The sequence below is a fragment of the Hordeum vulgare genome, chromosome 3H (genome assembly GCF_904849725.1).
Source record: "Hordeum vulgare subsp. vulgare chromosome 3H, MorexV3_pseudomolecules_assembly, whole genome shotgun sequence".
NCBI lineage: Eukaryota > Viridiplantae > Streptophyta > Magnoliopsida > Poales > Poaceae > Hordeum > Hordeum vulgare.
The window spans coordinates 590,523,821-590,536,878 of record NC_058520.1 but is presented as its reverse complement, the minus strand read 5'-3'; the positions used below and the strand labels follow the sequence as shown (position 1 = coordinate 590,536,878).

General features: G+C 44.9%; 1 protein-coding gene across 1 annotated transcript; it reads right to left on the bottom strand.

The window, feature by feature from the left end:
• Positions 1-7,266: 7,266 nt before the first annotated feature.
• LOC123440890 (sugar transport protein MST3-like) lies at positions 7,267-13,058 on the bottom strand. The gene is made up of 2 exons (XM_045117435.1): positions 12,559-13,058; positions 7,267-8,483 (listed from the first exon to the last, which is right to left on the bottom strand). Exons 1-2 carry the CDS (start codon positions 13,012-13,014, stop codon positions 7,395-7,397), a joined length of 1,545 nt encoding a protein of 514 aa, XP_044973370.1. The 5' UTR covers positions 13,015-13,058; the 3' UTR covers positions 7,267-7,394.

Sequence of the window (13,058 nt, the reverse complement as noted above, 5' to 3'; positions counted from 1 at the left end):
GTAGTACCGCTGCAGCCAGCGGTAGTACCGCTGCAGCTCGGGCAGAGAGTGGGGGTAACGGTCTGATTCCTTCCCCCACTATATAAAGGGGGTCTTCTTCCCCCTTGGCCTTATCCATCTGTTGAGCTCTTGTTCTACCTCCATTGTTGACATTCTTAGAGCTTGCTTACTCTCAATCCCTCCAATGATTCTTGCTTGTTCTTGAGGGAAAAGAGAGAGGAGATCTAGATCCACATCTCCACCAATCACTTTCTCCTCTATGTGAGGGGAACCCCTTGGATCTTGATCTTGGAGTTCTTTGTGAGCTCCTTGTTCTTCCTCTCATATTTCTCCATAGCTTTCGTTGTTGTGGAGGGATTTGAGTGTGAGGGACTTGAACACTTCGTGTGTTCTTGCCATTGCATTGGTTGCATCGGTTTGAGTTCTTCACGGTGATACGTGGAAGTGAAGGTTGAGAAGCTTATTACCTTTCGTACTTAGTACCCTAGATATTGTTCTTCGTGGATGCTTTGGCGTCCTAGAAGCTTGGTGGTGTCTCGGAGCTCAATCATTGTGGTGTGAAGCTCCGGGAAAGCGTCAGGGTCTCCAATTAGGTTGTGGAGATTGCCCCGAGCAATTTGTACGGGTACCGGTAACCGCCCCCAAGGGTTGCCACGTGTACGGGTTCGGTAACCGCCCCCAAGGTTTGCCATTTGTACGGGTTCGGTGACCGCCCTCAAGGGTCCCTTAGTGGAATCACGGCATCTTGCATTGTGCGAGGGCGTGAGGAGATTACGGTGGCCTTAGTGGCATCTTGGGGAGCATTGTGCCTCCACACCGCTCCAACGGAGATTAGCATCCGCAAGGGTGTGAACTTCGGGATACATCATCGTCTCCGCGTGCCTCGGTTATCTCTTACCCGAACCCTTTACTTATGCACTTTACTTTGTGATAGCCATATTGTCTCGTGTCATATATCTTGCTATCACTTGGTTGTTTATCTTGCTTAGCATAAGTTGTTGGTGCACATAGATGAGCCTAGTTGTTTGAGGTTTTGTGCTTGACATATTAAACGTTAGTTTTATTCCGCATTTGTTCAAGCCTAAACCTTAAATATTTTAAAGCGCATATTCACCCCCCCCCCTCTAGGCGACATCCACGTCCTTTCAGAAACTATTAACAATTTTGGATTATGTGAGCTGGGCTGTTTGAACGCGGGACCCACCAGCCACTCGTTGCTACGCGGGACCCACCAGTGTGAGCTAGCGGTAGCAGACGGGGCACAAATCGCCTAGGTTGGAAAAAGGATGCACATTAAGGGATTACCTAGTCGATGTGGTTGTCTCTGACGGCTCCATCGCGGTCAGCCCCCCGCCCCCACCCAAATCTGGATCAAATCGACCAAAAACAGAGGAAAACAGAGGCGATGCAGTGAGATCTAACTCGACGCGGAGGGAAACCAGACAAGGGTTCCGGATTCACTCACCACAGCCGCCGTCGTCGCCGATATCGAAAGCTCCGCCGCTGCTGTCACCGAGAACAAAAGCTCCGGCGCCGTCGCCGGCTCATCGCCGAGAAGGAAGAGGAGGGGGGGGGGGAGCAACAGTATTCACCTGATGCACTGCCAAGTGGGGCCCGTAACTAGATGCACTGCCAAGTGGGATCCACGTGTCTTAAACATAACCTCACTCCTATGGACGACCGTTTTAATCGCCCGAGTGGAAATTGGCTATTTGTGCTTGTGAAACGTAGCACGAGAGCTATTTTGCTTCAACTACGTCGCACTCAATCCAATTCGCCTCAAAGATGCATGTCGCACAGGAGCTATTGGCCCTAGGGCCCAGGCGGCCACCCGAGTCCACTGTACGGATGGGCATCACCGTTTGTTTCTCTGCTGCAGCACCCTCATCTGGTCGTCCCTGAATATATTCCGAGGTAACCCATAAGCCATAAGCCTGGAATCAAAATAGACGGACGACAAACTGGTTAGGGTTATCTCTTTTTTGATACAAAAAGTCTGGTTCTTTTTTATGTTTTCATATTGTCGAATCCCGTCCCTACTAGTACCACATTGCTACTCGATTAGGCATGTATTTATTTTTAATGAAATTAATAGAATTAACACATTATCCGTAATCTCATTTTTAGTTAGTACTTCCTCCGCCCAGTAAGATATTTTTTGACACTATTTTATATTGTTAAAAAGCGTCTTACACTATGAGACGGAGAGAGTACTAATTCTTCGTTTTATGTTGTTCCGCTATACTACAAGCATATATTGTTACAAGACAGACATAGTCTATTTTCTTTTTTGATAATACACTTGATGGATTTAAAAAAATTGTTGCAGGAAATACTAGAAGGAAGATGGTTTTCAGTAGAACACATGGTTTTCAGTACTGTTTGTCTACAATTAAAAAGGCAAGTTTACGGTTTAGTACTACGTTTACTCTTTGCCATCAATGTATGATATATTTCAAAATATTTTACAAAATAACACTTATTCGAAGCTATATAATTAATTGAAATCTCTAGTCCTATTGGCCATACAAGTGTTTTCCAAACTTTCAGGTGCGGTGTCACATTTCGCACGGCGCCTCAAATTCCTTGAGACGGCGCTGGATTTCAGAAAATCTTGTAGTACGGCAGGGGATGCATGAATCAGTTTATAAACCACAGTGGAGATGGCCAACTAAGCAACTGGCGAGCGTTGGGTGATTGCTTGTAGCAGATGCACGTGCAAAGGGCCGGGGTCTGCCTAGCAAATTCCAGGGTCTGCCATAGCCTCCTGCCCGCACACAGTCACACCCTCCAGTTAGACGCATGGCTTGCAAAAAATTATATCATTTACAAAAGACCTCTTCTCTCTTTTTATTACATATAGAGACTATGGAATTGAAGAACCAGAACATTCAGATTTTCTTTTATAATCAATGATATACTGGTTTCATTTCCGATTTATTGGATGGACTCTAATGCGTGCACCAACCTTGTTCTTTGGTGCATTATGTGGATTTAAATTTAGCGTTACCGGACGAATGCATTAGCTATTGCATTCACCAACTGTCCATTGTCTAATATAACCTGCCTTATAAAGAAGTACCGTAAATTATCAGGAATTCGTAATATTACTAGCACCCAAATAACAACAAGAAGAAGAAGAAAGCGCGAAGGCGCAATGTCACTCACAGTGAGCTGAAAATGAAACACACTGTTGTGAATAGGAGGCATGTGGAAATAGATCGTCCGATATTGTGTACGCAGATGCAGAAACACTTGCAGTTCTAGCTGTTGCCCGGCTACTTTGGGCAGCTTCACCACTAGAGAGAACCTTGGTTGCTCCGTGTCACTGACAAGCAAGTTCTACGTTGTTGGCTGATTATCACTTACTGTCGCAATATGCTTCCTCGCTCACAGCTGAGAACGCTTTGATTTGGCGTTGGAGCCTTTTGCTCGGCAATGTATGTCAACAAGTGATAGCTGAGGCCCAGTTGGCCCACTCTTTAGACCTTTAGGCCCTCATGCTCACTCCCTGCAGCGTACCGCCTCGCCCATTAGCACCTTTAACCTTGGCCTTTTTGAGCTTTTGCAAAAGTCAGAGTTGAGCATTATATCTACTAGTATGAATACACGTGCAATGCACGATTTAAAATTACTGAGTGATATTGGCACAAAGCTTCGGCTAGTATATAGATTAGGGTTTTAACCTTTGTAAGGGGGCGTCACTTCATCTTTGTGTTTATTTTTCGGGCTTTGGTCGCCCTGAAGTTCGTTTCTAGAGATGGATTAGATAGAGCTCGCCGACGTACAATTGTACCGACTCCTTGGGACAGCGAGGTTACAATTTTTCATCGTGCGTTGGTCGTGCATAAAGACATCCCGGTTATCACCAACAAGGTTAAGTTAGATGTAATACGAAAACGATGATAAACAATGTGTCAACGGCTCATTCTGGCTCATGTAATTTTTTTTCCGTCTGTTGTATTTCCGATGGACCTGCATGATGATAGATCTGAGTTATTTAAAATAAATACATACGAATTGATGACAAAGAACGGAACCAAAAATAAATATAAAAAGATGTATCCACGTACCCCCCACCCATTTTGTTTTTAAAATACTATTTTCATGTCTCCTTGCTGTTTTCTTGTCAGGCTATATCAAAAGGCTCGTACCTACCAGGTCACGAGCACACGATTCATGCGGCCCTTTTTTCAGGAAAGGAGAGCGGGATCATTCTAGAGTACCGTGGAGTAAACTGACGCCACCTGAACATATCAGCCGCTAGATTTAGGAAATCAACGGTTCCGATGAACACTTTGAGTTCAATTCAAAACTGGTATACTATATAGGAGTGTAGATACGAAACAATAGCAATCTGTGATTATTAATGATCACAATAAAAAATACTTAATTAAAAATCCAAATGATCCCCACCACTGCCAAGAAAGGGCTTATAGGTTAACCCGAATGAGTGGCGGGCATAGTGGGTAACCCACCACAACTACTTTCGAAAACAAGCAGCTGTGGGTACGCGACACCGCCCGCCACAGCTAGAAGCCAAGGAATGGAACCCACCACTGGTACAATCTCCCGGATGGAACCTGTTTGCATAACTCAGCCGTGACGGGCAACAACCGTGGCCCCCCACAAGTAGATGACCTAGCAGTGGCGAACAGTGACAATTATCCACCACTATATATTTTTACCGGACGTCCAAATTTAGCAGAACATAGCTGTGATGGGGCCTCCGAAGCGCCCACCATAGGTTAGTTAAATAACTATGTCGGGTCATAGTTTTTGCTCGCCACAAAATATTTTTCCCACACGGGGTGCTATCAACGTCACTTATGGGCAAGTGTTTCGCACCGCCCGTCACTGATAAGATCGTGTGTAATGTATGCCTCCTGCTTGGCGAGTGGCCTCATCCCCTCGCTCCATTTTTTTTTGCCTCTCCAACGACGTTATCTTCCTCTTCGTCTGACTTCTCTCACCATTGGTCATCCACCACATCTCTCTCTTCTTGATTTCATGCGTTTAATCAGAGATAGACGAGGAGACACATTGTGGGTGATAATTCTTTTCTAAATTCAACATCATGTATGCACGTATGAGCATGCATGCATACTTGATTGCTGGTGTGTGGCATGCTGGACGTGTTGGGCGATTCAACTTTCCGTTGATCGCATGCTTTTGTTGATTTTTTTTTGGGGAATACAAATGAGTGCCAAATGTCATCGAAATGTTGAAAAAGGTTTGCGTATTGGAAAAGAAGCTCGAGTTTGCCCTTCTCGTTCTAGCACCACACCACCACTCAACGACCCCCAATCGAGTTCGAGAACCCAGAGCCAATGCCAGGAGTGCCTCTATCCTCAAATCCCATCGAAGCTCCGCCGCACGGGCCTCTCCACCGCCACCCGCTTCTAGTCCTCCCTATCACGACCTCTTGCTCTTTCTGAGATCCCCCTCTCTCTCTCCTGGCCACACTGTGGTGCTCAATTTCTTGATGACCACCGCCGCCCACCATCTCTAGAGAAGAAGCATGCCTCGTAATCTAGCCACCTATCGTCGTGATCCGGGTACATGCGTTTCACCCAACCTATGTAGAGACACCATCGTGCCTGCTACCCAGGCGAACGTCTGCCAATGAGCCCACTGTTTCCCACTCTCTCACTCCAACATCATGGGTGGGCCCAGTGTCATAGACTGCACGCCTGCCGAATTGGTACGTACGTGGACACGGTTTCCAGTTTATGTTTTCGATGTGCCCTCTGTCCGATTTTCTTTAAAATTCATTTAAATCCAGTTTGACCAGCAACTTTGACAATACATTGCTCTCAATCTATAAGTCCAAATGAGATGAAAGTTTTTGCACTTGTTTTCTTCTGAGCTCCTTTGTATCTTGGCAAAGTTTTATAATTTTATATTTATTCTAGAATTTCTGGGAAAATTAAATTCTTTATGTGCTATTTATTTTTTGGTCATTTAGACATATTTGCAGAGGAACATAACTTTAGTGGTGAAAATCAGGAGTACTATGACACCGAGTTGATCAAGGAAAGCCGCCACACTTTGCATGATGGAATTACAGGCTATTGTTTAGTAATGAATTTTAAATTAATTTGAATTATCTCAAAAATGATTATATCATGGCTATTTTTTGTAGAAATAATTGAATCGGCTACTTCTATGTTAATGTGCAAATTTCACATGACCAGTAGATCACATATTTGAAGTAGTCATGAATCAAGGTGAAATACTTGTTATTTTACTTATGGAAATAGTAGAGATACATGGTTAAAATATTTGTTGAAAATGTAAGTTGGATATAACTATGACTGAGATCATATGCTAGTAAGTAATACAGAGGAATTGCTTTAACTAAAATAAACTTGATGACATAATTCCTTCATCTGTTGATCGAGTCATAGTGTTACCGAAACGAGCTTAACAATGCAACCACATTTGTCTTTGTGAGAAGGACCTGACTTGGTCTATTGTTATGCCTTTTTTATCCTTGTCACGAAAGGGAGAAGGTTATGCGTGTAATTTCTTAAGCCTGGGTTGTTTAAACATCTTGATAATATCATATACACAATCATGGTACTTTTGCAGCTTTTGGCGGCTGCTGGCGAGGCCTAAGGACTGGCAGCAGATGGATCGCCTAATCATCCAGATCGAGCCGAGGTGTGCTGCTCTAAGAGGGGCTTCATGGCAGGATAACACATACTAGGGGGAGTCACCGGCGTGAAGTCATGTCTAGGCATGGAGTCTTGCATTTTTGTATTTGCTTTGCTTTGCTTTGTTTTATCTGTTGCTGCGTCGCTATGCTGGTGTTGTATCGGCCGGTGTATCATACTTGTTTTCATTTCCTTGGATCTACCATTTGTTGACCTCGTAAGGGTCTCATGTTAAGATCCGGCATGCGGTAGCGCTCTAAGAAAACACGACCATGTTTATGTGCTCAAAAGAAAATCAAGGAGATCTAGTAGAGGACAACTCAGCGCTCGAGGAGATTCGATTGATCCGAGAAATCATCATATGCTAGCTTTGGATACGAACTTCCAGCAACGGAAACACCGGTCAGAAGTCAGAATACGGTGGCCATGAGCACATAACTTATGATGCAGTCTCCACCTCGTGTAGTGTCCACCTCATATTGTGATCACATCAACTGCGGCACCTGATTTTCCCTCCGGTGAGGCGTATAGTGTGTACGTATACAACAACAATACTAACAAAGTATTTAGTGCCAAACAAGTTGACTGGACAAGATATCCAAACCACTAAGATCTCGAAACCAACTCATGGTTCCGGTTCGCAGATAACTCCCTTTCAATGGCGTACGTTTAGATGAAATTAATCAACGAAGCAAAGCAAATGTGTCCACGAACGACTCATTACAAATTTATCATCTAGGTCGATGCTATCACACTTACACCGGCATGGATGTCGTCGGCGTCTCCGATGAACCTGCTCCAAAACCAATGTCCCTTCCAGACTAGCACCATCTCCTCCATGGGCACATTCTTGGTCTCCGGAAGGAAGAACGCGACGAAGGTGGTCATAACCACCACCCACCCAGCGAAGAAGTAGAAGAGCCCAAACTTCATGTGACAGAGCATGGTGAGGAAGGCCTGCGCAATGACGAAGGTGAAGAACATGTTCACCGACACGGTGATGCTCTGCCCCGCCGACCGGATCTCCAGCGGGAAGATCTCGCTCGGCACCAGCCATCCCAGCGCCCCCCACGACCACACGAAGCCAGCCACGTACACGCAGATGAAGAGCACCACCGCAGCCGCATAACCCCTGGGCATCTCTCCCACCCCACTCGTCCCAAACCTCACCGCAATAAGAGTTCCCACGGCGATCTGGGACACCAGCATCTGCGCACCACCCTGCAGGAACAGCTTCCGCCGCCCCAGCCTGTCGACGGTGAACATCGAAACCACCGACCCGAGCACGAGGACGCCGCCGGTCATCACCGACGAGAGGAGCGACGCGTCTCCCCTGAAACCCAGGGTCTCGAACAGCACAGGCGCATAGAAGTTGATGACATTGATGCCGGAGACCTGCTGGAAGAAGGGGATGAGCACAGCCATGGTGAGCTGCGCGCGGTACTTGCGCATCAGGATGTTGCGCCACGGATGTTGTACTTGCTTTGATATTTCCCTCGCAGCCACTAGGTCCGCGTACTCCTCGCCGATGTCGTCGGTGCCTCGGATACGACGAAGCATTCGACGCGACGCCTCCGGGTGGCCTCGCTCCATCAGTGAGTTGGGGGTGTCTGGGAGGAAGAGTGCGCCCACCGTGATGATCACCGCAGGCACAGCCGCGAGAGCCAGGCTGACTCGCCAACCGTGGCCGCCTTTGATTTTGTTAGTGCCGTAGTTGATGAGCTCTGCTGCCAGGATGCCGATGGTGATCATGAGCTGGAAACCAATGTTGAGCATGCCGCGGAGATGCGCAGGTGCCATCTCCGATAGGTACACCGGCACAGACTGCATGGATACGTACGAAAATAATCATTCAGTTGAAACATGTGGCGTGCTTGATTTTTTGGTTATATAATTTTCAATACGAGATAGATTTTTTAATGAAAATAAATCATTCAATATGTTCAATGTGTTGACTACTTCCACCGTCTCAGTTTACAGGGCATGCATATAGTTTTAGATCATTGATTTGACTAACTAAATATGTACTAGCAAAAGAGCCCATGCATTGCAACGGAAGAGAAAATAACACACGTTCTGAACGTAATATATTTTCACATGGCATCACATTTGTGTTGTCGACGATGGCCTTAGTGCTCAAACAACGAAAACGCGTTTGAATGTACAGTCACTCGGAATAAGATGAGAAATATGTTGTTTCTCCCCACGAGGTTTTCCAAAGGTGTTCATGTGTCGTTAACGATATTTTCTTTTCTCTCAATTTGGTTTTAATTTAATGGATGTTTATTGCAATTCGTATCATCGTCGGAAATAGCGAAAAAAAGGACCGTACACTACAGATTAAGTTTGCATCAAAAATAATATTTAAGAAGTATTCAACAGCTAAAAATAACATCCTATTTAGATTATACACATTTTTTAATCAAATTTCATATATTAAAATCGAAGTTACGGTTTAAAAGATATGGATAATTTTGTTTTAGATAAAATGTGGATTGATTAACTAAAAAGTGAGGGTTTTTTTTTGTTAAAACAAAAAAAAAGGTTTCGGCTAACTTAAATCCGGGCTGCGGGTTGATTACCTGAAACATCAGGGTCTTTCTGAAAAATACAAAAAAATAATTCTTTTTCTGACTTAAATCCTCACTGCGGGTTGATTACCGGAAACATCAGGGGGTTTTCTGAAAAATGCAAAAAAAAAATGATTCGTTTTCTAACATAAATTCGGACTGCGGGTTGATTTAAGGAAACGTTAGGTTTTTTTATAAAAGTGACACGACGGACGATAGAAGCGAACGATGCTTTATTATTACGGAGAGATTATATGTCATAATTGTTTCCATATACTGACAGTTTTTTCAAGAGATATGTAGTTACACCCAACAACATAATCTACAGTTAGTCAATATATTAAGGAGACACAGTTAAATTAGAAAAAGGAAAAAAGAGACATGACCCAAAAATATTATGCCGAAAAACCAACAACGCAACAACACTGGCCATCTTTCTAAAAAAAGAAGACAATGCTACACATCATATTTAAAAATGGTAAACGATTCAATACAATTCGGGTTGGTTGCGAGCGAGGCACTGGATCCCCCGCGCGCCCTACAACCGACTCATGCGCCACCCGTTCCATGTGGCCAACAACCCATCGTATGCCTATTTCTACCTTGTCTCTTTACGGCTGACTGGATCGTTCTCCTTCGCACTCGCTGTCCCCTCTCTCCCAAGCAGCCATGGACTATCTACCACCTACAATCACCTGCAAGTGCTCGCCTCAAAGTCCGCCAAGGCAAATCTTCCATGAGGGCATGTATATCGGTTCAGATCGGCTGTTGTCTGCAACGATCCTCCACGTCATCTATAGACAACGTTACAAACATCTCATACAACAGATGGTCCTTTCTACTATCTGTAACATCCTAAAATTAAGGAAATATGCTAATTAATCTACCAAGTTAAATCTCATCCACCTCCGACCGACCCCACATCCCCACAATTTTTACTGTCTGTAGAAGGGGCAATTGTAGTTTCTGCAGACGTATTTGATAGTACAACGCTAAAATTGACGTCTGTAGCGAGCGGTTTTTAAGGACTGCAGATCGTCGTTAATCCTACCGACGGACTGTTTCTCTCTCCTTAGTTTCTCTCCTCCACGTCCTAAAAAATCTGAGTTGGTAGCTCTTATAGACAGCTGAGTCAGTACCGTTGTACATGCCCTGATGCGGTGGCAATAACATCCACCGCAGGAGATAAGGGAGGGAGGCCAGCTACAACTGACGGTTGCTAGAGATGCATCAAGTGGTGACTATCAATTCTGAGCTGCGACCCAAGGTCCCGCGATGCTGCGACCAACAACCATGGTGACTACAACGAGAACCGCCTGAGATGGAGACCGTGCGTTTCGATGCTGCAACCAAAGATTTCTTTATGGAACCGGCAATGTTAGAACCAACGGCTATGTTTGCTGCAACCAGCCAGTCCTGCATCACTTAGTGCTGAAACTAGAAAGTTGTGTTCCTGGAACCGGCAACCCTGCAGTGGAAACGGCCGGGCTCTGGTGCTGCAACCATAGTTTTTTTACTTCTGGAAGCGGAGTCGGGCGAAGCAGGAACCAGCAGTCAGGTTTGCTGCAACCGAAGAGATTTGCTGCTGCAACGGCCCTGCGAAAAAGCTGTAACCACCTACGATTGGAGCTGGCACCGGACAATGTTGACACCGTTTTTCTGGGGCATGCAATTTTCTTTCTTTCTTTTTTGCTGGAAGCGGCAACATATTTTCCTGGGAATAGGCGATATTTTTGTAGGCGAGTTGTGGCGTTCACGCTTAGGGCATGTATAATGGTTGATAAGATAGTCTTATCTTAAATCTTGCATGTAATTTAAAGTTGACAAAAAAAGTCTACAATGGGTCTCTCTTAGCCTTATCTTCCATAATTAGTTATTCCTAAAAACATGGTGAGACATATTATGCTAAGAGATCATCTCTTGTCTTCTCTTAAATAAGAGAAGGCAAAACCTTTTTTTCAAGTTCTCTTCTAAAATAGCACTATTGTACATGACCTTACTATTGCTGGAATCGGTGATATATTTTGGTGGAACCGGCACATTTTTTTGCTTTGGCAATAGAATAATGGAGTATTTTGTTTTTTGCTGAGATTTTTTAGCAAGAAACATGGTGGTGCCAAACCGACAACAACCACGGTGATCTGCGGGCTAGAACCGCCAGGAGTAGCAATTTTGTACTTTTTCATTTGTAAATGGAAGCTGATTGTTTATATTTTTCAAATATAACTCCTCCCCATTGGTACATAACCGAACTAAATAAAATGAAGAAATGAATGTGCCAATATATGTCTCCTTCTGTTTTCATTTCTGCCAACATACCAATTGATACAACAGTATTTTTTTGTATCTAAATAGCTAGCGCCCACTCTTAGCTCTATCTCCGCATACATATTTCCACATAATCCTAATTGTCGACCTCATCAAGTCTTGCATGTACTCTTTTTTACGCGAATACACAAAGTTTGTGTAATTTTAAGTCATAGAAGGAACTGGAATGGATACAAATTAAGGTACAAGACGTGACACGGCAACAAAGTTGCATGAACACGATGCCCGGAGCACAAGGACAAGAGACCCACAAGCCCGGAACAAGAGAGGCATACCGACCAAGCAAGATGTCCAACATCGCCGAAGCCATCATCGGGGATGCTACGAGCGAGCAAGACGTGCCACCTCACCAAGTCTTAATGTGTTTTAAGGGGTATCAAGTCATGGATGTGACTCACAAGTTAATATTTTAGATTAGTTTTTTGCATGGTTGGATCTACTTGGACACTTGGAGCAAAGAAAAATAAGTTTTAACGACTTTTTCTTTTAACAAATAATTTTTTGAGAGTACATACTTTGGAGTGTTATTCCATTAAAATATAATCGGGTAACTTTTTTCATGTTAACTTTAATAATTGATTTCAAACAGCTATATATTTTCCATTTGTCAATCTTGGGGGGGGGGGGGGGGGGGGGGCAAATAATCAAGTTTTTTCTTCAGCGGCAACTGTAAACCGGTATCATGTAACTAAAACACGACCTAGTGATGTAAACAACATAGCAGTCAAACCTCCCATTAAAAAAAAACCAGTCAAACTTCTTGGAAATTTGTTGGTTGGACTTGAGCGACATATATTTGCATACGGCGGCATTTTGATGTGACCTTGAGGGCGACATATATTTGCATAAGGGATTGCGATGTTAACTTTGAGGGTGACATATATACAACCGAAATAGCTAAATGAGTCAGCCTGTTTTGAATCTTCCGGATGCACACACATCTCATGTCATGGGCTCATGGCATCATGCAGAAGAATCAACGTAGTGAACAGTGATCTTACCTGATTGGCGAACCCGATGCCGACGCCAAGCAGCATGCGTCCAACGATGAGCATGGCGACGTTCTGGGCGGCGCCGTTCAGGGCGGCTCCCACCAGGAAGGTGAAGCCGCCGGCTAACATGGACCACTTGCGGCCGAGGACGCGGGTGACCGTGGAGGCGAAGAAGGAGGCGACGAGGGCGGCGAGGTAGAGTGAGGATGTGAAGGCCTGGAGCAGCTGGTTGTCATACTGGCAATACTGGTTGCTCTTGCTCGCCGCCTGCTTCTGCCGGTACACCTCCGGGAAGAACTTCAAGAGGAAGGGGTCCATGGACGTCACGCCGCCTGAGATGCCGATGTCGTACCCAAAGATGAGGCCGCCGGTGGAGGCGACGACGCAGGTGAAGACGACGTACAGGGTGAGCTTGCCAGGGTATTGCTTTCCGCCGGCCGTGTCCACGAAGGCACCGCCAGCCATAGCCGTCTGATCAGAGTTACTGACTGCAATCTTCCCCCCTTCCC